Here is a 26934-nt window from a genome sequence, read left to right as displayed (position 1 = left end):
TCTGAGAGCACTGAGAGACTGAATTGAACCGAGAGGCGCTCGCTCATTCAACTTTTGAAAGGTTTAAATCGCTGAAGTTCCAGAAAAGAACAGCAGGTGTCGCACCAGCCCTACAGCCGCCAGCGCGGAGTCTCCGCGTCTGGGCGAAATCAGACTCTTACGGGAACGCACACATTCGAATTCAGATTTTTCAGGAAAGAAGCTTCTGAATCCCGAATTATGAGTCTTTTTTGTTTTAAAAAAATAAATGGACTTCTCTCTTGGATAAAAGGGGCTTCAGTCTCTTTAACAGCTAGACACGAGGGGGCCACGATCCCTAGCACCGTTTCCCAGAATGGGCGGTGCTATGCAAATGAGATCGTTTCCGAAGAGACATGAATCAATCCATAGGAGGCAAACGCAGCATTTTTGGAGGACGTCTGTCGTAATAAACTTGGGAGAATTGATAGATGTTGAAATCAACAGTTTCACACTCTTGCAAACTATATCACCATAAGTGTAAAAGATTAAAAATTTCTGTGTTTTATATAGTTGTATGGGTCAATTTTTCTCTCGCCCGGATGATCCTCAGTGGTCTGGGGTGCAGGCTTCAAACCTGTAGCTGTCTAGCGACAGAGTGGTTCAATTCCACCTTTCGGGCGGGGGTTTTTTAATTATTTTTTTCTTCCAAACTGGATATTAGAATGCGAGTTGGCCCAGAGGACCTCGGACCCGCGTCTGGAGTTGTCGCTGCAGTCTTTATTTTTCGCCGCTCAAGTGTTTCCCTGTGAGTACATTCACATACCTCACCCCTGCCCGCCCCGGGGAAAACCAAAGAACTCCGAAAAGATGAAGAAAAACCCGTGTATACTCTCAGTTCTAGGAAATTTACAGTTAGAAAGTGATCCTAGATTCTTCCCCTTCACTTGCTTACTCACTTATTCAGTCATTTACCCACTCGTGTATTTAATCACGCATGCACTTATAAAACAGTCGAATATTTATTCCTTTGATCATTCATTCATTCACATATTCAACAAGTATCTGCTGGGTGACTGCGCCATGCCCAGCCCTGCACTGAGCGGTCTTGTGGACACGCTGATGACTACAAAACCCTAACCCTGACCTCGTGACCAGTGGAGGAGACAAACTTTAAACATTAATCAATTCCCCATTGAATTAACAACTATCAAAGTGTTCACTACTGGGAAGGCAGGTACAGAGCCTATGAGGACATCTTATAAGGAGACCTGAATTCAGGTAGGGTGTCAGAGTAACGTTTGAACATATACCTGAAGGATGGGAGTGAATTAGGCAGCAGAAGGGGAGAGTATTCCAGAGAGGGAAACAGGATGGCTGTAACAACGGGGATGAGGGTGGTAATAATTGCACGCTTACTCTGTGCTCAGCGCTGGCGTGTATGAGCTCACTGATACCCTTCAGCCCATTCTGCAGCTGGGAAAACTGAGGTTCAGAAAGATGAAGCCTTTTGTCCAGGATCACCTTTGGGAGGCCTCCAACCCCAGGGCTCTCAGACCCACTGCCCCCTGCTGTCTTTCCTAAGCCAATTGCTCACCAAACCCTGCCTGTTGTGCCTCTTCGAAGTCTTTTGCATCCTTCCGCTCCTCTCCAGCCCACAGCCCTGGTGCTGCTCCAGGCACCCCCTCACACCTCAGTGTTCTCATCCTAGCCTCCTCCCTGGTCCTCTGCCTCATCTCCGCCTCTTTCCCAATTACCCTCAGCCTGGCAGCTAGAGGAGTCTCCCTAAAGCACAAAACTGTCCTTGAATTTCTTATGACCAAAACCTGCCAGGGCTCCCCAGTACTCTCAAGAGAAGATCTAAACTTAGTCTGGAGTTTTAGCTTGCAGAATCTGGTCCCTGCTCAACCTCTCTCTTCACGCCTTTTGTTCTAGCCCCGGGGGAACCTCTAGTTTCCTCAACGTACCAGCGCCGCACCCCACCTCCCCCGCCCCGGTCAACTCTTTGCACTGTTTCATTTGAATCAGTTTTTTCTATTTCTTTCTATGCCCTCTGTTTATCCTCTAAGACTCAGTTTAGGGATCCTCTCTTCCCAGGAGTCTTTCCTGACTCCCAGACCAGGTTAGGTGCCCCCACGGTGGCCCCCCAAGTCCCATGGACCCCCCAATTCTGCCCAATTTAGATCATCCCTGATTGGGAACAGGTCTGCGTCCCCCACTCGACTGTGAATCCCGGGAGGGGGAGCTTGAGACTGCCTCAGTCTCTGCAGAGTCCCCAAACCCTGGGCGCATAACATCGTGTGTGTGTTCTCAGTCGTGTCCGACTTTGCTTGAACTAATTGATAGTTGGAAATGAATAAATTAGCAAAATTTTTGAGCTAATAAATAAATTAAGGGGATTATGACAAATCCCCCTGCTTAGTCATTTACTAAGATACCCAACCTCTGGACCAGTACTTCAACTCTCAAAGTGCTTGCTGCTATGCAAATGAGAGTGGGCTTGGATCTTGCAATGGGGATGGCTCAGTGTATCTGTGGACAAAGTGGTGATATCTTTGGTTTAGTCAATCTTGGGTTGTTCCCAATATGTTCCTAACCCAGAAGACATGATCATGTGAAAAAGCAAAAGGAAACTCATCTTCACTGTAAAGTGATCCAAGTTTTATGATTCATGTAACCTTGAGGACTCCCAATGTACCTGAGTGGTCTTCAACAGTTCAAATTTTTTTCTATCTCTCACTTTTGCTCAGGCCAACCCCAGAGCATTACATGGTCAAGTATAAATTCTTCCTTCACCAGGAAACCTACCTGAGCCTTTAGTATTTTGGTATCAGACACCTCATGGCTAATATTCTGCCTCATTACTTCTTCAAGGAGGAGGTACAGCCTGTGTGTGTGTGGGAAGTCCTTCTGACTGTCTAGCCTCCCTCCATCCTGCTGTTGACTGATTCACTAGTAAGAGTTCCAGCATATGTGTGTGTGTGTGTGTGTGTGTGTGTGTGTAGTCCTGTAGCAATCTAACCTCACTCCTCATGCTGAAGGGAAGGCAGATGATGGGTGTCAGGAGCAAAGAGACCCTGAAGCTTGGTGGATACATTTTTACGAGCTTTTTATTGGCGACAGTGCAGAACCACGAGGGGGAGGGTAGCGGCCCAGTGCCAGCCAGCCCCAACCCCCGGGGGGTTAGGTGCAAAATACAAAAAGAATCACAAATACAGCATGGGGGTGGGGTTGGGGATTCAATACATTGTGGTCTGCAGGGGCAGGCCCTGCTCACAGCCTCACACTCGCACCCAAAATTCTCAAAGATACAGATTGCAAAAATCTATAATCCCTCAGGCTTACTCACAAAAATAAAATATCAGGTCCCCAACAAACCCAGAGTCAGAAGACAGCTGGAGAACCAGGGACAGTCACGTGGAAAGGGTCAGGTAAAAACTGGCAGAGAACACACAGAGGCGGGAGAGAGACTCAGGAAAGAGATAGCCGGAGATGGCCAGAAAACAACCAGAGACAGTCAGAAAAGAGACAGCTAGAGACGGAGGCAGCCGGAGACAGGCAGCCTGAAGTTTCCAGAAGCAGTGTTTCCAATTCAACGGCATGGCTTTGAGGGCCAACGTGACCTAGGCCAAGGATGCAGAAGCGCTCACACACTCACACGCGCGCACACACACTCATATATAATATATTTATTTATACATAATAGATATAAGTGCCTTTCGGAAATCGAGAAAGGGATAAATAGCCACGGAAGTGGGTCGGGGGCGTCTGGGTTCGGGGCGGGAGCCGCAGGACGGGACAGTGGAATGTTTTCCATGCAGCACAGAGGGCGGCGTGACCCACCCGATATTAAAAAATATCAATTGGCCTCATGATAAAATCCTCATGAGGGGAAAGGCAGGGTTAGGGAAACTAAACCGAGAATTGGGGCTGGGGCTGAGCGAAGGGAAGCTGGAATCTCGGGGAACCCAGCCCCTTGGAGTTTGCCAGTCCAGAAATATTAGGGGGTGGTGGGGGTCAAAGCCTCAGCCTTTAAATCTTCTCCGGGAAAATGTCGGGGCGCCCTGGCAATCTCCCCTTGCTCCGTTTCTAGAAGGGTTGTGGGAGGCCAAGGCAAGGGAGAAGTTGGCGTCCTAGGCTGGGATTGGGTGACTGGCCTTAAAGAAAAAGGCCAGGGCTTGGTCTGGGGCGCGGAGTGGGGGGTGAGTCCTGAGGAGAGAGGCCACGCGGATGGATAAGTGTCATCCCCTCTGGATTCTGTCACCCCCTCGAGTCTAACTCATTTTGAGGGGAGAAAGGAGGCAGACAGGGGGAGGGGAGACCACGGAAAGGCTTTGGGGAGTGGGGGGCACAATCCCTCCGGAGGGGTTCTGTCCCACCCGGTTCCCCCCACAATCCGGCCAACTCGTTTCACAGTATAAAACACTCCAGCAGGACAGGCATCACAGCGCCCCCTGCTGCCTGAATCAGAGAGGCCCAACAAGGAAGGCCCGGAGGGGAGGCTGTGGGAGGTGGGTGGCGGGCAGGGGGAGAATAATACTGTTATCAGAAAGAAGGGCTGGGGGCTGAATGCTGGGGGAGGCTTAGGAGGCGAGAAATTCAAAATCGGAGCCAGTTTTGCCCGGACGGAGCAGCTGGACGGTCAGGGGAGGGAGGTTCACATTTCAGAACAGGTCTGGGTGGAAGGAAGATTATCAAAGGGGGGGGCATCAACTTCCCTTTAAAGGGGGGCTCAATTCAGAGGAGGATCGAAGCACGTGGAAATGTTGGATAAATAAGCTAAGGTCGTGGGGGGCGGCAGGGAGAACCAGCCTAGTCACCCCTGGAAGGGTGGGCGTGGGAGAAACGCTTTGGGGGTTCGGTGGCATTTCCTTGTTGGGCCTCTCTGGGGAGAACTCCAGCCCACCCCACAGCCCACCCCACAGCCCCGCTCCCTCCAGCCCAAAGGTGGGCATCGCCCCCGCCCCCACCCCCCATCCCCAGAGCCTGGGTCCAAGCGAAACGGCCCACAGGCAGCCGTGGGCAGCCTGGGGGGTGTCCATTCCCTCCCCACCCCGTGCCCCCAAAGTCACCAGCTCTCTGGCCTCGCCGGGCCGGCAGAAACAAGAGGCGGAACAGAACACAAGGAAGTCCTCCTGTCCGATGGCAGCGGCAGCAGAGGGTCAAACAGGAGAGGCAGGGAAACCACACGCCCGCTTTTTCTCTTCCCCTCTCTCCTCCAGTTCCTCCTCGTCCAAATTTCTCTCCCTTGTGTATTTGTTTGTTTTGTCTAAAGTTCACAGAGCAAGAAGGGAGGGCGAGTTCAGGGGGTCGGAAGGCTGGTCACTGCCGCTGGTGCGTTGGGCGCCGGCGAACGCGGAGACCTCCGGGCAGGTGAGGACAAACGAGGAAGTGTACGAAGGGTTAACAACGGGGAAGGGGTCGCCGAGGACTTGAACTTCACTGTGTGTAAAGAGAGAAGCTGTCAGGTTGGGGGATGCGTCTTGGCTGGTCTGGAAGGGCAGGGGCGGTGGTGGCGGGGGCGGCAGCAGCCAGCTGAAACCATCTTCCTTAGTGGATGCTGACCCCGGCAAATCTCTCACCTCCGCCAGCGGGCCCGGCCCGGGCCCCCCGGGCCCCTCTTCGTAGGGGATCTTGCAGCCCGGTTTGTGGGCCACCAGCACAAACTCCAGACGTTCCTTCTCCTTTTGGAGCTCGGCGATCTCCGACTCCAGCTCCGCCTTTTCTTCCTCTAGCTGATCTGTCTCCTGAGGTCCCCGATGGCCACGATGGAGCACGGAGGAGAGCAAGGAAGGAGAAAAAGGCCGTGAGCGACTGGAGAAGGTGGGTCATGGCTGAAACCAGCTCTCCTACTCTGAAGGCTAAGGCCCATGGCTGGAAGGCAGCTCCTGATTGAAAGACCCCCTGAAGTGGAGGCCTGGTGTGCTAGGGGACTTGGGGCAGGGGTCTTGCCTTCTAGGACCCTCAGTCTCCCCATCTGTCCAGTGGTTGTTTGGAAAAGGGCCAGGAACACATGGAAAGTCTCTGGTTGCAAGAGGCACTCAGAGGTTTGTTGAATGAACCAACCATCCTTACATGTTTTCATGCCCCCTATTCTCCTTGTTACCCTTTCCCCTCTGCCTCCCAGAGAAGAGACCAGGTAGCTCAGGGAAGTAGACAATTTCCCTGATTTCCTCCAAGGTGACCAGGTCTCCCTACAAGCATAAAATGGAAAACTCTCAGACTGAGGTAGGGCATGAAAATAGAGGGGCACCTTGGCACAGGCCACCAGCCCAAGATAGAACTACAAGTGGCGGGGGCAGGTTGTGGGGGAATTGACATAGGATTAAAGGATTTCGTTTCTCAGACCCTCCAGAATGTTAAAGCAAAAGGAACCTGGGAGATTCAATGAGGAGATGGAAAAACTGAGGCAAAAAGGGTTATCACTTGCCCAAGACCAAAAAAGGGACATGAGTGAAGCATCCCTCTATTAAAGGTCACTCATAGGTCCCCCTCAGGATGAAGTGAAGGCCAGGCAAGTGGTCAGGGGCAAGAGGGGGTCATCAACCAGGACAGGACTGGCCAGTGAGGGTCGGTGTGTGTGAGCTGGCTGACCCCACCTGTATCCAGTTCCACATGTGGAATGTCTTGCTCTCAGTTCAGGATGGAGGCACAGGTGGTGGTGGGCAGCAGAAGATGGGGAGAGAGCCCCCCTTCAGCCTTCCCTCACCCCACCCCGCCCCTGGGACCATCCTCACCGCCTGGAGTCGGTCAGTCAGCTCCCTTCGCCGGTTCCTACACTTTGCTGCTGCCAGTTTGTTTCGTTCTCGGCGAACCCTTCTTTTCTCCTCCTCCTCTGGGGTGAGCTGAGTAGGAGAAATAGAGATGGTGAGTTCAGGGGACACAGTGTACCTCCCCCTCCATCCTGAACCTCCTCTTCGTCAAGAACCCCCAGGAATCAGAAAAGGACCAAGTCCTCACTGTGGGGAGGAGGACAGGGTTTCTGCAGTGTCGAGGCTGCAGGTGGTCCCTCACCCCAAGAGTGGGAAAGTTCCTGCCTCTCTTGCTTCCGCCCCCTCAGCCCCCAGAGCAGCTTGATGCCCCTTACTCACCGTCTCCTCTCGGGCTCTCCTGGGCCGGGCTCGCGCTGGGCGGGAAGGCCCAGGTCCACTGGTGGTTCCGCTGGTGGAAGGCCCACCACTGCCACTCGCCCCGCCACTGCTGTAGCCACTCATGCCCGGCGTGGAGTAACTGGTCCCTGGCATGTCGTAGGGGTCGACGGCCGGGGGCTGGGAGGCCAGTGGCTGCCCCTGGGACTGGGCCATGGAAGAGATGAGGGTGGGTTGCACAAGCCACTGGAGGTCCTGGCTGGTTGTGATCGCGGTGACCGTGGGCACGAAGGAACCGGGCATTTCCCCAAGACCGGCGCACTCCTACGGGGTGACACATACACACACAGGCGTAGACACACAAACAGAGACACCGACACACACACACCCAGCACACACACACACACCGACCCGGTGAGTGAGCACAGGGCCAGCGGGTGTGGATGTGTGTGTCACAGGCAAAAAGCCACAACACCCACCCTTCCACTACACCGTGACGCAGTGGTTAATGAGAGGATTTCTGTGCAACTGGCTTCTACCTCCTCCTTCTTCCTCGGGGAAAGGTTGCACGGTTCCAGCGGGTGGTGAATCACACCCCGGGTTGGTGACTCTTAGGTGTGGGGGGTGGGGAGGAGGCTGGACACAGCCGGGTGACAGAACCCCCGGGATGGAGTCACAGCCACACACACAGCCACAACACCCCACCCCCACCCCAGAGGCAAGGGGAGGGAGAGGGAGAGGCCTTAGGCTAAGCCTTCCTCTACACTCACACTCATATACACACCCCTCTGAGCGCAGGGATAAGGGACTAGAGGGTCCATGAGACCCCAGTGCAGGGGCGGGGGGTCCCGCTTAAAAGAGGCTTGGGGGACGGGCCTAGGAGTTTAGAACAACGTTTCAAGTAATTGTCTCTCCCCAGAGTGAGACTGACGAGCGACAGGTTACGGTGGGCAGACAAGGAGAGCAAGTGAGCAGCCAGGCTCCCTCAGACTGTCGCGGAGGCGGGGTGGGGTAGGTCGTGAGACCCCAAGCCCCAGCAGCGCTCATGTGCCCCCCCCCCCCCCCAAATGTAATCCTAGAACTGCTCGGAAGCCTCAACTACTCTCGCAGGGGGCGTGGTGAGGGATGGGCTGGCTCACTGGCCAATCAGCGCCCGGGAAACTCAGAGGGGGCGGGGCTCCTGGAGACCACCTGGCTGGATCCCCCAGGGCTAGCGGCTTTAGTCCTATTTTCTGACACTCCGGAGGCACCCGGCGTCCGGAAAAGAGGGAGTGAGAATGTGTCTGTGTGTGCCTGGAGGGGTGGGTGACGGTCACTACGTCTCCCAAAGGAACCCTGGCACACAGACACGCTCTGACCCTGAGAGCAGAGGGACAGGATCCCTGCCAGGTCCTTGCGGACTCATTGGGTCGCAGAAGACCGCTCCTGTGGCGACAGGAATCCCCTCGCTCTGCCTCTAGAGGCCCGTGAAGGAGACCCTAGTGCCGAAGAACCACAGGTTCCGGGGACGAACTGTGGGAAGGAAACTGCGCCCTACAAATAGGAAGCGAAAGTTGATTGGCCACAGCTCGTGCCGCGGCGGCCAATCGGAACGCCGAGCTGCCCCCTCCCTTAGCAACGTGGCCCGGCGTTCCAAAATAGAACGCTCCCGGGACGTCAGGGGCGGGGCGGACGAAGGGGGCGCCACGCGCCGTGCGTGCCCCGCGTCAGACGGAGGATTCCAGCGCGTCAGCCGTTACGCACGGGTCCCCCGTTACGTCTCCGCGCAGGAGGCGGAGGCAGCGCCACCGAGGGTTCGAGGCCCGCCTTCCCGCTGGGTCGAGGGTGACCCGGCGCCGGAGTAGGCGCTAGGATGGAGGAGGAAAAAGAGGAGGCTACTGGAAGCTTCTCCGGGATTTCCCCCACCTGCCTAACCGCTCTAGCTTCAGGTTGGTGACCTGAGTGAGGGGCAGTCCCCGAACCGGCTAAAAGTTCTCAGCCCTGCTACCTCTCACACGTTGCACTGAGCGGCGCGCTGTCCCCACCCCCAAAGCTCACCCCTCTGTGTTCCCTCCCTGCCCTCCACGCACACAGCCAATTGCAAGCACGTCCGGACTCTGCAGTTTGCAAAGTGCGCCGTGAGCCTACTCCCTGTCAGATCCTAGATTTGGACGCGTTTGATTTGGGGTGAGGGGATTGCTCGCTCCACCCTTGAATTTAAAAAATTTATAAACCACAAAGCAGTACCCCAAACCTCTAGAACTTACCTGGGAGGCGGCGGCGGTGGGTGGACTGCCGAAGGAGTCCACCGAGGACAGATACTGAGACTCGGCGGAAGGTGAGGAGCTGCACCGGGAGCCGGAGTCGTAGTCTCCGGGGAAAGCTTGAAACATTTCCCTGGGCACAGGGGGGCCCCTGTGACCACGCTGAGGTCGCCGGGAAGCCAAGGCTATGGCCGGGTGGGAGAAGAAAGGTGCGAGTCCGGGGTGAGCCGAGCGCGTCCCCAAAGTGCGCTGTCCGGGGAAACTCAGGGTCGGGGCAGCGTCCCGCTCCAACAATGGCAAAGTTTCCGTGTAATTCCTTTGCGGTGCTCAGGCCCCCACAAGATGCCGCTGTGCCTCCTGATAGTCCAAGCTCCGTAGGACCCGGGGGCGAGGGGGGATCGCTCCCCCAGAGGCGGAAAGCTCTGTCCTGCTATACAGAATCTGCTTCGGGTGCGGTCCCCTCCACGCGTCCGGCGGGTCCCACGGGGGAGGAGGGAGTAGTAAAGAAGATGAAAAAAAAAGTAAGTCGATCCTCCGAAAGAAAATGTAGAATTATCTAGAAGAATCCTTCCAAAAACTTTCCGGAAGAAAATAAACCGAATTTCACAGCCCCCAAGAAGAACCACAACAATCAAGTTCCAGCTCCGCGTGTCCCAGCCTTGACCGTAGATCTCAGTCTTATGAATGAAGCTCGGATCCGCCAGCCTGTATTTATATGCCCGGGGCCCGGCCCCCTTGTTGACGTCACCCGTCCCTCACTCGGCAAACTTCTCGATATCTCCGGCACTTGTGAACCCAGCCCCGCACCGTTCGGCAAGAGGTCTGTCCTAGCCTCGATCTGATCATCTGCATCACCCTCGTGGCCTTGGGGGTCTTGGGGGCTGCGTTCTGGAGCACTCGGCGGGAGGGGATCCCGACCGGTCTCCCCGGAGTTCCTGTGACGCAATTAGCCATATAAGGAGCTCGGCCGGCGCGGCTGAGTGTTTGTTTGGTATCCTAGCAATTACGTCAGAGGGAATCCCTCGCTCGCTCGCGCGCTCGCCCGGCGCGCCTGCGGAACCCGCCTGCGCCTGCGCAGTCCAGCGCCGCCCGGGACAGGGGGGGGTGTGCTGGTATTAATAGGTTATTAGACTGACCCGACAAAGGATCCCGGCTGGGGAGACCCCAACTCGGGGGTCCATCTCACTCTGGCCGCCCCTCCCATTTCCCCTGATGGTGCAGCGCCCTCTGTCGAGAGGAAGGTCAATCTCCAAAAGGAGACTCTGGGTCTGTGGTTGTAGTCATATAGGCGGGGAAACTGAGTCCCGAGACGGGTGGGTGGGACTCTGATGCTCCCGGTGAAAGTGGAGGTGCGGGTGGAGTCCCTAGGCTCGTAGGAGTTTCTGCCCTGACTAGTTGTGCAACCTTGAAAAAAAAAAATTTTTTTTTTCTCTCTGAACTTCAGCTTCACTTTTCCCGGATGGACAAAGAGTGTGTATCTTGGACCCTGCTGCCCCCAGAGGTGCGGCGTTTGGGAGGTACGCGCGTTTGGGGGGGAAGGGGAATGAAACTTGGGGTGAAGTGTCCCTGCTGCTTCTGGTGCTCCCCTTTCTGCTTTATAATCCTATCCGTAGTCAGAAATAATACGTGTGACGGCGGTGGGGGCTGGGGTGGGAAATAAATGATAGTAATAATAATGATCTAATAATAATAATAGATGCCGCGTAGTTAGCATTTACCAAATACCGGCTCTTGTACTAAGCCTTTCAATACAAGATTTTCACTCCTTGTACAGCTTCAGAAGTTTAAGGGAGGAAAATCTTCATTTTACAAAAGAGGAAAAGGATAGATCGTGACTTGCCCAAGATCTCATCTCAAGAAATTAAAACCCAGGTTTCTCGTTCTCTTCCTGACTTCCGAGAGCTGCCTGTTTCAGTGAAACTCCCTGAAAAACCTGGGTGTTGGGATTATTTAAATAACAACTTCCATTGGTGGGGAGTGATACACCTTGCAAACCTGTCCCTGTCTGCTCACAGCATACACTATTATAACCCAGGTTCCGGGTCGAGCTGTGGGGGTGATGGCGGGGCGGGGGGGGGGAGCTGGGGCGGGGAGCAAGCTGCCTACCTCGATGTCCAGTTAGGAAATGTGGTTCAAGAGTCTGATTAGGGTATTTCAGACCCCGCAGCCTCCAACTCGTTAGCACCCTCTGGTAAGGATCTCACCAGCTGCTTCATAAACCTGAGTTCCTGGCATTTCCCTCCCAGGTTGGAGCCTGGCTCAGCCAGGGCACAGAGGAAGAAGCACCTTAAAAATGTTGAATCCCACAGGCCCAGAGAGGGGGAGGGCTGGCTCCTGGCCACACATTAGGTGTGAAGCCAAGCTGGAGGGGTTAGGTCGTTCCTCATTCCCAGGAGAGTTTTGACTCCCTGTCCCCAAAGTGGGGAGGAGGGAGATAGGGAAGGCTGAAGGGACATGGGCTCAATACTGGGAGGTTGAGAAAAAAGCCCAGCCTCAAACACCTCGTTCCCCCACGCCCCCTCTGTCTGCCACCAGTCTGGGAGTAGGGAGGGGACTAGGAGATGACACAGCAACCGCCAGCAGGCAGTGACTCGGCTCCAGCATCAGACAGGGAGTGACCCCTCATTCCTGTTCTGTCCAAGCCCCTCATCTCCTCTCCCACGGAATAAAGGAGACACGCAAGTGCCTACCCTCGCTGCCCAGAGACCTTCATACCCCGACCGAGGTGGCCCATATGACCACACAACTGCTGGCATATCCCCAAAGGGGCACACTTGGGCATTCAGGTTTCACACACACACACACACACACACACTGCACACAGAAACACACCTTCACATGGTTACCAACACACGTGACAGGCAGATCCTCACTATAGATACATGTGGTTGCTCTTTACACACAATGATTAACAAAATTGTGTGTTAATTCTTCTGAGCACTTGTATTTATTTAATTCTCACAACACTCCTACAAGGTAGGAACTGTCATTTTACAGGCAAGGAAATAGAGGCCCAGAGAGGTGAAGTCACTTGCCTAGAGTCACACAGCAAATTAGCGGCAGAACTAGGATAAGAATGTAGCCCCTGTTTTTAATTATTATTAAATGAGTTATGTATGTTGATATATTCACAGGCAGATGGTGACACTCATGGCACTGGGCGCTTACTACCCTCTTCCCCCCGCCCCCCTACCCACAGGTAGACCCAGAAACTAGGTGTCCTCCGCTTACATTCTACCCCACCACTTAGTAGGTGTATGAACTTGAGCTGGTGATGTCTGGAGCCTGTTTTCTGTCCTTGGAAAAGAGGAGAAATAGTGCCCAGCTTATCACGCTGGTGGGAGGATTATGTGAAGTGAATATCTTGGAACATGCCTGGCACAATGAAGGGGCTTGTTTTGTTTTTAAAACAAAGCCACCCTGGGACTTTGCTGGCGGTCCAGTGGTTAAGACTGCACTTTCAAGGCAAGGTACGTGGGTTCAGTCCCTGGTCAGGGAACTAAGATCCCACATGCTGTGCTACCAAAAAAAAAAAAATAATAATAATTCATTTAAAAAATAAGTAACGGTAAAAAATAAAACCACCAGACACACCAGATCACATTGCAGCTTTCATGAGTCCTGAGTACTTTTGCCTTTGTGGGCCTCTTTCTCCATAAAGACATCTTTAAAAATATTATTTCATGACTGCATTGGTATAAAGACAAATACTGAATATTAAAACATTTCACTTGACCTAGAAGTTCAGTTCTTGGATTTTATTGGGTTGGCCAAAAAGTTTGTTTGGGTTTTTCCAGAAGATGTTACGGAAAACCCCGGATGGACTTTTTGGCCAACCAAAGAAAAGAAATTAAACACTTACACGGGCCCCTAAAGTTATCATAGGTCCTAGTACCATGCCCTCCGCACCTAAGGGAAAAATTGGCCCTGCAGACACACACCACACACACACACACACACACACACACCCTCACATTCACGCAGTCTCACTCAAGCATACGCGCAGACATGCATACCTTGCCCTCACAGCATGGCAGTGGCAAGCCAAGTCTTTCTCCATGAGGCTCAATCCCAGGGAGCTTCCAGGAGGAGGAGGACCCGAGTGTAGGGGAGAGGGCAGGACCCCTGCTCTGGCTCCCAAGGGCTTGGGCTCTGCAGGTGGTGGGGAGCAGGGGGAGCCCTGAGCCTCCTGTTCCTGGTGGGGGTGGGGAAGCAGTGTCAGCTACGTTTGCTCAGAGCATCCTGTAAACAGCCCGGGAGACCCAGTTCTGCCAAAGGGCTTTAATTCTTTAATTATTCCTTTGGCAAAACCCTTGCTACTGTGTTCCTCAGTACCCCCACCCATAAGGCAAGAAGGTTGGATGGCCATGGGCTCTGAAAGGCCTTTCCAGCTCTGAAATTTAATAATAAAAATGACAAGGAGAGGCTTCCTGGTGGCTCAGTGGTGAAGCATCTGCCTGCCAATGCAGGAGACATGGGTTCAATCCCTGGTCTGGGAAGATCCCACCTGCTGTGGAGCAACCAAGGCCCTGTGCCACAACTACTGAGCCTGTGCTCTAGAGCTGGGGAAATGCAACTGTTGAGCCCACGCATCCAGAGCCTGTGCTCCGAAACAAGAGAACCACCGCAAATGAGAAGCCCAAGCACCGCAACAAATAGCCCCCACTCACCGCAGCTAGAGAAAGCCTGCACAGAAGATCCAACACAGCCCAAAATAAATAAATGAAATGATTAAAAAAAAAAAAAAAGAGGAGGAAGATATGGGAAGTAAACACTTAGCTCTGCTCACATGCATTATCTCAGTCATCCTTACACTACATCAGCCCCATAAGTAGGTTCTGATATTATCCCCATTGTACAGAGAAGGAAACTGAGGCACAGGGAGGTTAAACCTGAGAACAGGGTTTTCCAGCTGTTTCTGTGAAATTAAGCCAGCTGGGCAATCTAGTTATGACACATGTCTGGAATAGTCTTTTGTGTTTCCAGGCAGCCCCTGGGTGATGCCAAGGCTCTGGCTCCAAAAGGCAGGTCTGTGAGAGTTTCTGAGGCATGAGAGGAGAGGGTGCACATGTGTGGGTGTATGTCCTGCTGCGGCGACTGTGACCTCCAGGAGGGCAGAGCCGAGCTGGTTAGTAACTGCTGACTCCTCCGGGCCCAGGGTTAAGTAGTGAGTGTTACTGGCTGGCTGGGCCCACTCTCCATTGAGCAATCCTGGAGGCCTCCTGGAGGGGGTGTCTGTGGAGTTTCAGGGAAGCCGAGCAGTCCAGACTTGCGGCTCTTAGCTTGCCCTCAGTACCCCTGCATCCTGCATTCAAACTCCTCACTCACCACAGCCCACAAGGTCTGGCATGACCTGGCTGGGGCTGACCACCCCATTCTCACCTCCTGCTCCTCTTCTTCATGTGGTCTGTCTCCCTGGTCTTCAGATCTTTGCATGTGCTCTTCCCTCTGCCTGGAGCATGCCCCCTTTTCCTCCCTCTAGCTCATACTCTCTTCCTCCAGGTCTCAGCTCCTCTGTCCCCTCCTCCAGGGAGCCCTCCTGGGGTTAGCACCCTTCCCTTAGAGGGCCCCCCTCCCCTCTATGCCTGTCTGGGTTCATCACTCTCTGGGGACAATCTGCTCTTCTTTCATTGGGCTGTATTATTATTCAAACCTGAGTCGAGGTTGTCCAGGCACAGCCACATCCCCAGCACTGTGCCAGGTACTCAGCAGGTGCTCAGTAAATATTCTTCACCATCCACTCACTTACTCAGGTGTCAACTCTGACAGACTGGCCTGGACAGAAACATATCTGTTCCTTTGCCATTGCATGGATTGAAGGGGGAAGATGCTATAGACTAGTTGACAGGCAGAGCGGCTGTCCACGGGTGTTGGGACCTGGCTCTCAGTGTTGATAAACATTCACCTGTCTGTCCTCCCTGCCTTTTCTCCACTGAGCTGGTGACCCTGGGTCCTCCCAGGGTTGAGGTGGACACATCCGTCAGGGGTGGGAAGGAGGAGGCTTGGTTTACAGAATCCAAACTGTGGAGACAAAAAGACAGACACACAGGCAGACAACACAGATGTGCATGCACACCTCTCACCTTTGTCTGCACAGACACACAAAGAACTAAACAAACACACAGTCACACACAGCTTAACACACGCTCTCGTGCACACACATCGCAGAAATGTACAGACACCAGACAGCAGATACTGACAGGTGCACAACTCTACACACACAAACTGGCAGAGCTAGACACCCCCACTGCCATGGAGGGGCCCCCAGGGCTCTGGACTGGCAGAATTTCTCAGCCACCCACATTTGTGTCGAGGTTCCTGCCTCCAAGTCACTCGGACACAAGGAAGCTTCACAGTCTTGCTCAGAGTTACATACAAACCTACAGAACAAGGCACATAGAGACATAGCATCACACACTCAGATCCCACTACTGTGTACCCTCTTTCCCACGCATGCTCACAGCTACACACACACAGTTTCACGTGTGAGGGCATGCAGACACTGCTAAGCAGAGGCTACTCTCAGATGCTGACTTGTCTCAGGCCCTTGTCCAGAGGTCCTGTGAACCCCCTCACTGTGGGAGCCAGCCTCTCACCCATCCCAACTCAGACCCACACAGTGTGATAGTGTATCACTGACTATAACCACTTCAGGCATTGTGGGGGTGGGAGTGCTTAGGGAGGCCTGAGCAAGTCAGGAGGACTTCCTGGTGGAGGTGGGTTTGGGCAACTACTGTCAAATCCTGAAAAGATTTAGATAAGGAGGAAGTTCATGAAAGCACTTTCTCCCTACTCTAGACATTCAAGACCAAAGAAGAGAAAGCAGGAGAGACTGCAAGAAGCTAAAAGGCAGGACCGGACCAAGGTGGCAAGGATAACAGTTTTGGAGACCTTTCCAGCTGCATTTTGAATGAAAATAATAGTAGTATTGATAATATAGCTGGCAGTCACTTGAGAAAACTAACCATGTGCCAGTTGCTCCATACAGATTCACTGTATTTTCTTGTGTAAGTCTTCCGATATGCTATAAGGAGGGCACTAGCCGTGTGACTCTGGGCAAGCAACTTCTCTGATCTCAGTTTCCTCATCTGTAAAGTGGAGATAATAACAACACCTCCCTCCTAGCATTTTGAGGAATAAATGAGTTTGTATGTAAACATGCTTAGAACAGTGCCTGGCAGAAAATACCTTCCCTGTAAGTGTAAGCTGCAATGGCAATAATTATTATTATCCCCATTCAACAGATCAGGAAACTGAGGCCAGGAGCCCTTAGGGAACTTGCCCAACCTGCAGGTTTGTGTGGAGTGAAGACTGGTTCCGACCCTGGTAGGGAGGCTCTGAGGTCGTGGGTGGAGGGAGGCAGGGCCTCCCCACTTTGGTGTGTGTGTGTGCTTGCGTGCGTGCGTGCGTGCGTGAGCACACGTAGGGTGATTCCATTGTTCTCTGCGCAAACACCCAGACCCCGTCCCACCCCCAGCAGGTCATCTAACTGCTAGCCACAACCCACAGCCTCCCAGTCATACCGCTGCGGGTTTCCTCTTTACGGCCCAGGGGCCTCCCCACCGGCTGACCCGCTCCCCCGCCTCCCCTTCCTGCACCTTAAGGATGCTGTGGCTGGACTGGGTGGTCTCAGGCTGGAGCTGCCCCGTCCCTGACTCAGGCCTGTGCCCCCTCACTGACCCGAATGCGGCCTGCCTGGCCCCCACAGCCAGACAGCCACGCGGGGGTGTCATGGGGGGGGTGTCACAGCGGGCCACGTGCCCGCACCCGGGGTGGCTGAATTCCGCCTGTGATTCAGTCGGCTTGTCTGGGTCGCCGGGGGTGCCCTGGTCTGTGATGTCAGCGGCCAGGTATGCGTCCGGGGTTTCTCCGAGTATGACTCAGGCCTAGAGCTACCCTCTCCCTCCTGCAGACACTCCGGGCAGCTCTCCAGGGCTGGCGGCCGGCAGGCAGCCTGACGCTCCCTTCCCGGCCCCCTCCACGCCCTCCACACCCTGAGCTGTGGGAACAGTGGACTATGGAACCAGCAGGAGGCAGATTCCAGAGGCTCAGACCCCAGGCCAGCCCCGGCAGCCCACCGGGACCTCCCCACCTCCCCTGGAGACCAGGACTCACAGATTGTTATGGGATGGAATTCATTCATTAATTTATTCATTCAATCAGCCATTCAAACACAGGTTCTTAGCACCTCTCCTGTGTCAGGCTTTCCAGACATCGGGAACAGAGCTGAGAATAAGACAGAAATTCCTCACAGTGCCCCATCAGAGCCTGCAAGTTGTATAATATTGTTATTGCTATTGTTATCCCCCCCTCCCCAGATTCCACCAGGCTGCAAGACTCGGGTTCGTTTCTGTTCCTCCAGGCAGCTGTCCAAACAGTTCCAGTTACTTTTAATCCTTGGCTCCCAAACAGTCCCTGGGAGGAAGTCCTTTCAGGACTCTGACCTTCAGCCAGTCTACTGCAGCAGGTGCCTTTCCTTCCCTCTTGGACTTTCCTCATTCCCTGTCCCAATGAATGATTTAAGCCTCTGTTCTCCCCACCCCCAATCTCTTACTCCTCCACTGCCTTCCCCCAAACCTGAGCTTCACAGTGATGATCACAACTGGCCTTGCAGACACTGAGGGCTCCCTAGGTCCTTACGCCAAGGTCAAGACTTAGAGACACACCTTCATCTGGTCACAGCCACCCATGGAGAAGGCCTGTTGTCATGCCCATTTTATAGGAAGGGAACTGACGCTAAACCACACAGCTAACGCCTGAGCCTGTAACTCATGTTCTGGACACATGCCTACAGGGCACACACAGAGAGGAAGTAACAATACTGCTGACAGTCAAGTGTTGTATTTCGTAAAAGTTTATTCTATGCTGAGCACTTTCTATATGTTCTCTGTAGGAACTCATTTACTCCCCACAACAGTCCTATGAGTGCGGGCAATTATTATTCCCATTTTACAGATGAGGTCCATAGAGGTCTTAATGCTAATACGATTCAAGTCCACAAATACTGAAATCCAGCTATGTTTCCCAGTGTGGTGGTGCTGAAAATTAGAGCGATACAACTGGACACAGCTTACCAAAAGCCACAAAGCTGGAAGGCACACATAGGAGACACAGAACCATTCACACAGTTACACAGACATGTGCACTCAACGTGGACACATGAGTCACAGATTCATTTACTCAACAGTAATTACTGAGTACCTACTGTGTGCAGAGAAGTGCTGGGGATCCATCGGTAACCACAACAGCCTTAGGCCCTGTCCTCATGGAGCACACAGCCCCATGGGGGAGACAGTAAACAAAGAAATATATAACTAAAGACTGTGATAAATTCTGTGGAAAAAACTGAAAGATAACTGACAAACACAACCACCAGCACAGTTGCACACAGATGCCCATACACAGAGATCCAGAACTATACATATACACACACACAGACAGAAATGCAAGCTAGAAGCAAAACTGTACACATCCATATGTATGTATCTGTAAGTACTGTATATATAGGTACTTACATAGTCATATTTCACATACGATCACACAAAAAGAGTCAAGTACACACACCCAAACACATCGTCAGCAGGGTTCAGATACCCATACATCCAGTTGGTGGTGGTGCAGTCGCTAAGTCATGTCCAACTCTTGCAATCCCATGAACTATAGCCCACAAAGTTCCTCTGTCTATGGGATTTCCCAGGCAAGAATACTGAAGTGGATTGCCATTTCCTTCTCCAATACATCCAGTACACAAGTGCAAACTGGGGAAACCACTCACTGAGTCCATCAGTTGCTCTCACACACATGAAGGAAGCCCTCATAAGCACGCTCTCACACGGGAAACCCCAGATAGACACTGTCACAGACAGAATAACTCATCTATAGTCACAACCATTCACAGTCAAACACCCAGTATTTTCTCTCTGCTTGGAGATTCGCCCCAGCTCTGATCACATGAAGCTACTGGTTGGGGGGGTGTTGGGGGTGTGTGTTGGGGATGAGTTATTAAAACCTCCCAGCTGTGGACAGCTTCCCAGACACAGAATGGAAGGACTTTGGGCTGCTTGTCTGATGAAAGAGCTTCGAGGAAGACAGGCAAGAAACCCCGAGGGGAGCAGGGAAAGGAGCGGGAGGGAGCTCTCGCGCTGTGGCTCCGGGTGTGTGTGTGTGCCCTGCCTGTCTCCACTGGTTGGGACCCCAAACTCAACAGCGCACACAGGAAGCCGGGAGTCTGAGGCAAAAGCAGAAGGCCAGATAAGTGTGCTTGGATCTATTTTAGTTGTTATTATTTGGGGGAATGTGAGACAGCCACCGCGCGGGAGATGCTGGACAGACAGACATGCCGGGGAGGAGGGGGCGCAGACGGACAGATACCCAGCGGAGGCGGTCCTGGGTCAGACAGGAGGAGCGGGTGACAAGCAGACGGCGGCTGTCTAAAGGGAAACCGGCAATTTGGGGGCCTGGTTCTCCCCCGCTCCATCACCGCAGCGCCCCCCCCCACACTAGGCTCCCGGACGGCTCGTCTGTCCGCCCGGGCCGGTCCTGGTTGCACCCTGTGCGGCCGCGCGGCCAGGCCCGGGACAAACAGCCTTCACGTTGCTAAGCGACGGCGTTCCACAGCCCGTCGCGTCACCGCGTCTGCGCGGGCGGGGGGGCGGTGAGCGCGGAGACGGCGGCTGAGTCGTTTGTTGACGTTGCCCGGCGACCGCCGAGGCGCTGCCAGGCAACGCCGGCCGACTGTTCATTCTCTTAAAGAGGCAGGAACATTTTACCGGATCCGGCCGGACCGCGCGGCGGGGACTGAGGCTCTGCAGGGAGAGGGGAGGGCCGCTGCCCAGGCGTTGGGGAGATTTAGGGAATCGGAGGCTGGTTTACACCCTGCTGGAGTAGAGAAAAGGATATAAGCTGGGGACTGTTGATAGTTGAACCAAAGTTTTTAAGATGTTAGTGCAAGATGTTAGATCGATTGCACACGTGCATAGGCGCACTTGTAGGCACGCACTTCCACAGGAGAGTGGGTGGCAAAGATAAACCGATAGAGAGACCCGGGTTCAAATACCCACTCTGTGACCTTGACCTGTAACTTCTTTTTTCTGAGCATCTTTGCTTCCTGAAATGGGAGTGATAGCATCACCCGCCTCCAGAACTCTGACTGTATAAAATCCTGTTAAGTACTTAGTACATAGTAAGTGCTCTGTACATAACAGGTAAAATTATATTCTTTAATAACTTGAGTTCTTTCCCTACCTCACTGGGATTTGGAATGAGATGGTATTTGTAAAGTACTTACTGCAGCACAGAGTGCTAAATACACAGGGGCTGTCATATTATTGCTGATGTTTTAACTATTATTTCCTCTACTCTGTAAAATAACACATCACAGGGCATTGTCAGTTATTGCCTTTCTTTGTGTCTTAGGGTGCAAAGGCGAGGAAATAAGGCAGATGTGATTGGAAGTTTTGTTTTGCTGGCCCTGGCTGTGTGACCTCAGACAAATACCTTGCCTTCTCTGACCCTCTGCTTTCTCCTAGGTGAAACCTGTGATCTCTCACCTCTCACATAGTCACTTCCAGGTAACGGTCCTGGGTGAGGGGTCTGCTCTCATGGGGTGTGTCAGGTCACTGCCCCATGTCTGCAGCATGACTCATGGGGCTACATTATGTAAAGCTCTTAGATTCTGCACAGAGGGCAGGTTATATAAACGTGTTTAATGTGCATCCTACATGTCGAGTCTAGGGAGGGGACCTGGCTTGCTAAGCCTGCAATTGCCAAACTGGCACTGGCTGCTTCTAGGAAGTCAAGCCTATCATGTATATTGCCTCATTCAAAATATGCCTCTATTGGGGTCTCTCTATCCCCCTAAATGATGTGTCTCAGTCTCTGTCTCTTAATATGTCTTCATCCCCTCTGCATCTTTCTGCTGTCTCTCTGTCTCTGTTATGCCATCTCTGTGCTTTTCTGTCACTATCTCTGTTCCCCTGAGTCCCTTTCTGGGTTTCTGCCTCCCACCCACTCCCCTTTCTCTGGGTTTTTATCCATTTCTGGGTCTCCCTCTGTGTCTTTGTGATTCTCTTTAATTCTTCATTTAACTCCCAAATTTGTTCCCAGAGTCCACTGATTCTGAACAGCACCAATCCCAATCTCCTCACAACTGAGTGCTGTGGGTGTCAGGATGGTTCCTCTGCTCCTTGGGCCTCTGCTCCCCCCTTTGTGCAAAATCAGATGGGATGGAGTAACAAGTGGCACTAAAGGTAAAGAACCTGCCTGCCAATGCAGAAGATATAAACGATGTGGTTCCATCACTGGGTCGGGAAGATCCCCTGGAGGAGCACATTGGCAACCCACTCCAGTATTCTTGCCTGGAGAATCCCATGGACAGAGGAGCCTGGCGGACTACACAGTCCATGGGGTCGCAAAGAGTCAGACACGACTGAAGCAACTTAGCATGCACGCACCGGCAGTGCAGATTGACAGGGAGCCCCATCTCCTGGGCAACTTGATAAAGGTGGATTGCCTCAGTCCCACACCCAAAAGCTGTGGGTCAGAATCTCAGAGAAGGAGGTGGCAGAGATTATGACATGTGAGAGTCTGCCTGAGAGATTCTGAACAACTGATCTGAGGCCTCCACACGTGTCCTGATGCCAGGTGTTGTTTTTTTAATGGTCTTTTAAATTGAAGTATAGTTAATTTACAATGTCGTGTTAGTTTCAGGTGAACAGTAAACTGATTCAATTATATGTGTGTGTGTGTATATACATGTTTACATACATATATATATATATACATGTTTATATACTTTTTTTCACATTCTTTTCCCTTATAGATTATTACAAAATATTGGGTATAGTTCTCGATGCTGTACATAGGTCCCTGTTGACTGAATGCAAAGTTCTGATGCCACATAACAGGTGAGGTTCCGTGGAGACATGGCCAGGGACAAGAGTGATTTCCCCTGCAGGTAGAGGGCCCTGAGTGTGGACAGAGCAGGGGGTCAGGGTGCGGAGAGAGACAGATAGCAAGACACAGACAGAGACAAAAAGATAGAGGCAGAGAGATACGGAAACAGAGAGATAAGGTCAGAAACTGCATTTTCTGCACACTGCCTGAAAATGCACCTTCACGGTGGAGGGCCACGTACCTACCTGCGTGCGAGTGTGTGACTGTATTCAACAGGTCGCTGCAGGCAGCACTGGGGTGTGCCGGGTCCAGTGCTGGGGCTGAGTGTGGGAAGCAGATGATGGGCTGGGAGGTTCTGGGTGGACCCTCTCTACATGTACCTGCCTGCCTTTAAGCCAGTGTCCTGGGCCAGCATGGGTGACTACCTGACAACTGGAACACCAGTCAGACAGCTTTCTCTGTCAGGCCACCACTTTCTACGCCCACTGGGTGCGGCTAATAAGGATATAGCTCCAGGGGTCCTGGGGCCCACGTGGATAAGTTTGGGTATAGCTCCAGACTTCGAGGGTGTTGTGGACTTGGGAAGAGCCAACCTAATAGAGGGGTACCATTTTGGAGCCAGACTGAGCTGACTCCTTAGTCAAGCTTAGTGACTCCTGGTAGCCTCAATTTCTGCATCTGTAAAATGGGGAGGATAAGGACTTGTGTGAGGATTTTGAGTTCTCTTTCACAAAATGGTAACTGCTGCCATCTATTGAGGGCTTGCCATGAATGTGCCTGTCAGCAAATTCTGCAGCTCTGCCTTCAAACATCTCCAGAATCTGATTCCTGTTGCCCCTTGTCCAAGTCGCCATCCCCTCTTGCCTGGACTATTTCGTAGGTCGCCTCGCTGGTCTGCCTGCCTGCACTCTGGCCTCCCAAAGCCCATTCCCCACATGCAGCTGGAGGGATGCTGTTTAAATCAAAGTCAGTTCATGTCCCTCTTTTGCTCAAAACCGTCCCCTGGCATCAAACTCACCCAGAGTAAAAGTCAAGGCCCTCACCATGGCCCATAGGCTCCTTGTCTCTGCCACTCTCCCTTCCCTCCCTCTCTCTGTTCCAGTCACACCAGCCTCCTCCTGTTCCTCCAACACACCAGGCATGTTCCCACCTTAAGGCCTTTGCATCTGCTGCTCTCTCTGACCTGGATGCTCTTGACCCAGATATCTACACGGCTCTTCTCCCCAACTTCCAGTCTTTGCTCAAAGAATCACCATCTCATGTCGACCTTCTCTGACCACCCTATTTGAAATGGCAGCCTCAACCCTCCCTTTCTCTCTACCTCCCCAGCACTGCTACTTTCCAACGTGCTATGTAAGGCCCATCATCTCCTTCCCCATTCCCAAAGTGGGGGCTTCTGGGAGGACAGGGACCTTCATCTTGTTCACTGTTGAATTGCCAGCACTTACCACAGTACCTGGCACAAATATGCTGAACGAATGAATGACGTGCCAGGAGTGTGCCACGAGTTCTAGGCCGGTGAATGCACTGAATCCTTATGTTGAATCCCTATTGTCACAGCAGTCCTCTATGCTAAGCGCTACCCGTTTTACAAACACGGAAACTAAGAGTCAGAGAGGGAAGTCCCTAAAACAGAAGCTCAAAGGCCCGGACGATCCGAGGTAGATTATCCTGCTTTCAGGGGCGTCCTTGCGGACCGGTGCGTTGTCTGTGTTTATCCTCATCATCCCCATGTTTATTTCAAGGGCTCATTCCTTCTTTACTTGGTTGCGCGGCCTCTATTACTGAGTCCCAGACAGCTCTCTTCAGATTCTACGAATTTCCCGGGGTTTCTGACTCCGGAGCCCAGAATCTCTACTTCCGCGTAGCGGTCTCCCCGGGTCCCTGCGCCCGGTGGACCTCCGGAGGCGAAGGCCCCAGCCGGGTGCGCCCACCCCGCCTCCGCGCCCAGCCTCGGCCCCGGCGCGGCCGGGCTCGCAGCGGGCAGCCCTGGGGCGGGCGGAGCCTGTTGCCCGGAGACCAATGTTTTGCCGCGGCAAACTGGGTCTCTGGGCCACCGCGGGGGGGCAGCCTGGGAACCCGAGCCGGGCGTGGGAGCGGGCTGGGGAGGGGCGCCGGTGGCCGGGGGTCTGGGGCCGAGAGAGCCCGGCATATGTCTGGAGTCGGGAGGGAATCGGAGACCCGGTTTGAGGGGAATGAAGTAGGGATATTAGGGCAGTTTCGGGAGACAAGGAGGCTGGGATTAGGGACGAGAAAGTATTAGGGGTCAGTTTGAGGGAGGTGGGGAGGGGTTTGGGGAAGACAGGTGATGGAGGAAGCTTGGAGAAGCCACGGGAGGAGATTGGGAGGGCGAGGGGGGGCGGGTAGGAAGTTGGGGATAGTTTGAGGGACCCTGGACAGGCTCCCCCTACCCCAACCTCGACCTGGGTGAGTGAAGGAGGGCGTGGGAAACTGGACGTTTAGGGGATTCAGAAATGACAAAGGACTGGTGTGAGGGCAGGGAGTTTGGGTAGAGGGCTGCTTTTGCAGGCCGAGACAAATTTGCAGGCCGGGGCAGAGCTGAAATTTAGGGGGGACCAAGAAATGAGGGTAGAGAGCTTGGGGGAGATACGGATCCCTGAGGAGAAGGAAGAGGCTTAAACGGGACGGAAACAAGGGTGAATCAGAGGAGAGGGTGCCCTTGCCACTTCCAGGTTCCTGGCGGGAGGGCTTCTCCCCGCCCATTGTCCCCGGCCTGGCCAGGATGTCCGGAGACATCTCAGGGGACGCGACGTCGGGGTTATGTAATACCGCCAGGCCCCGGGGAGGGGCGGAAGTTAGGACTCCCGGGTTCCTTTCACGCCCCATCCCAAGGGAGGGACAGGGATCGGGATCCCCAAGCGGCTTGTGACATCACATGTGGGCGGAGTCCATCACAGGCAAGAACTCGTTTTCTTGCTCACCCCGACTCGGGAAGCGGGGACTGAGATGAGACCCTGGATGGGGAAGGGTATTCTTAGCAATGCCTCTGGCTGAGGCGGCCTGATGGCCAGGGCTGTGAGGCAAGAGATCCCAAGAGTGCTGATCCCTTTCATTCCATTCATTCAACAAATATGTACTGAGCCCCTACTGTTGTGCCAGTCACGTCCTGGGTGATGGGGACCCAGCCGCAAACAAAACAGAAGTCCCAGATCCCAGCAGCCCCTGATTCTGTGCCCAGACCTACTCCATCCCAGTCAAAGGTGGTTGAAACTAGACCTTCTTCACTCAACAGAGCCCCAAATCACGGATCCTCCCACCCAAACTTCCCTGGTGTAGGGGGCAGAACACACTGGCTCAGCGCCTGAGTCCCCTGGTCTCTGAATGACTGCATCCCTGTTGCCCCCACCCCCGTGGCCTGTCACTTCCTCCCATCCTCATGCCCCCCACAGGGCATGACTAGAGATGCTGGTCGTTGGCGAATCACTCCAACGTCATTACAGCCGGCAGTGCTATCACCATGTCCCTGAGTTGTCATCAAGAAGCCTCAGTCTGTCCCTGTGAACACCTCTGGGGCGTGAGGAGGGGGCACTGCCCTGCTGCCAGGGACGCCTCAGCCCCCGCAAAGGCAGTGACTTGCTTCCATCCAAACCCTTCATCAGAAGGTTCTGGAAGACACCTTCCTAGCTTTCCCTACTCCTCCTCCAGGCAGCCTCCTTGAACTCCCCGTCACTCCCCTCCAGGTCCTTGGGCTCTGGACCCTGACCCTTTGGACCTGTTCCTCTGATCCCATCTGCTCCCATACCTTCAAGTTTGAGGAGCCTTCGCAGCCAGACCCCTGAGAGGACACATTCCTGTATTTCTCCAAAGCCTCAGTTTTCACTTCTCTTAAATGGGTATAGCAGTGGTGCCTGGCTTATACACTGGGTGATGAGTGATTTGGACAAGGTCACTTCTATGGTGGGCTTAGCACAGGCTGGGACATTGTGAGAGCTCAATGAATTCTGTTGGCCAAGGCACAGAGGATGTAGGTAGTAGTGAGAAGTGGGGATCAGAGGGAGGAGGGAAATTTACTTTTTCAAAGTATACTCTTTTGTATTTGCCAATATGCGTGTGTGCCAGGTTGCTTCACTTCAGTTCTGTCTGACTCTGTGACCCTCTGGACTGTGGCCTACTAAGCTCCTCTGCCCATGGGATTCTCCAGGCAAGAATATGGCGGTGGGTTGCCATTCCCTCCTCTGGGGGATCTTCTGAAACCAGGGATGGAACCCACCTTCTTTATGTCTCCTGCATTGGCAGATGGGTTCTTTACTACTAGCGCCACCTGGGAAGCCCATTTGCCAATATATGTTCCCTCAACTTTTTTAAATCCCCCTTTTTAAAGTTTAAAAATGACCCTCTTTGGACTCACTTTGAAACTTACCTGGGCCTCCGCTACCCACACCGGCTCTTCCTCCTCTTGGGCCTCATGTCAGGGATGATCCCACCATCCCACTCTCACCTGAGCAGAGACGCGGGCCGCATCTTGGCTGCCTCTTTCCCCTCCCAGCTTCTCAGCCACCAAGTCTGGCCCTTCTTGCCTTCTGACTGTCTTTCAAATCTGCTCTTTCCTCTCCTCTCACTCCTCCCTAGGTCCAGGCCCCTCCTCTCCTCCCCCTCAGTCTACCTCCAGGAAGCAGTCAGAAAGGTCTTCAAGCCTGCCTGTGTCCTTCCCCTCCTCAGAACCTGCCATGGCTTTCCCAGTGCCCCTGGGGGAAATAGTCCAGGCTCCTCACCATGGCCCAAGGGGCCCA

The 26934-nt window shown here is 53.4% G+C and overlaps 1 protein-coding gene, 1 long non-coding RNA gene and 1 other non-coding gene across 5 annotated transcripts; 2 read left to right on the top strand and 1 right to left on the bottom strand.

Annotated features, from left to right (window-relative positions):
- Window positions 1-554: 554 nt before the first annotated feature.
- Window positions 555-641, top strand: TRNASTOP-UCA (transfer RNA opal suppressor (anticodon UCA)). The gene has a single exon. It is a non-coding gene; the product is annotated as a tRNA-Sec (tRNA).
- Window positions 642-3050: 2409 nt separating this feature from the next.
- Window positions 3051-9969, bottom strand: FOSB (FosB proto-oncogene, AP-1 transcription factor subunit). 3 transcript variants are annotated; one of them, XM_065926321.1, is made up of 5 exons: window positions 9293-9969; window positions 7050-7370; window positions 6696-6803; window positions 5541-5705; window positions 5263-5400 (listed from the first exon to the last, which is right to left on the bottom strand). In XM_065926321.1, exons 1-5 carry the CDS (start codon window positions 9416-9418, stop codon window positions 5398-5400), a joined length of 723 nt encoding a protein of 240 aa, XP_065782393.1. In that variant the 5' UTR covers window positions 9419-9969; the 3' UTR covers window positions 5263-5397. The 3 variants fall into 3 exon arrangements, with proteins under 3 accessions (XP_065782390.1, XP_065782391.1, XP_065782393.1); XM_065926318.1 differs by having other exon boundaries at window positions 3051-5705; XM_065926319.1 differs by having other exon boundaries at window positions 3051-5705; window positions 7050-7253.
- Window positions 9970-10749: 780 nt separating this feature from the next.
- LOC136161458 (uncharacterized) lies at window positions 10750-21788 on the top strand. Its single transcript, XR_010661734.1, has 3 exons — window positions 10750-10806; window positions 20818-20859; window positions 21395-21788. It is a non-coding gene; the product is annotated as an uncharacterized lncRNA (long non-coding RNA).
- The last annotated feature ends 5146 nt before the right edge of the window (window positions 21789-26934 follow it).

The sequence above is a fragment of the Muntiacus reevesi genome, chromosome 2, assembly GCF_963930625.1.
Source record: "Muntiacus reevesi chromosome 2, mMunRee1.1, whole genome shotgun sequence".
In the NCBI taxonomy this organism is placed as follows: domain Eukaryota; kingdom Metazoa; phylum Chordata; class Mammalia; order Artiodactyla; family Cervidae; genus Muntiacus; species Muntiacus reevesi.
This window is presented reverse-complemented; position numbering and strand designations above follow the sequence as displayed.

Bases quoted from the DNA above. Each gene is read 5' to 3' on its own strand.
- FOSB (XM_065926318.1), bottom strand. From the start codon at position 9,418: ATGTTTCAAGCTTTCCCCGGAGACTACGACTCCGGCTCCCGGTGCAGC. The intron at 6,804-7,049 runs GTGAGTAAGGGG...TCTCCTACTCAG, and splicing joins GGAGAGCCCGAGAGGAGACG to CTCACCCCAGAGGAGGAGGA. The intron at 5,706-6,695 runs GTGAGGATGGTC...CGGGGACCTCAG, and splicing joins TGACTGACCGACTCCAGGCG to GAGACAGATCAGCTAGAGGA.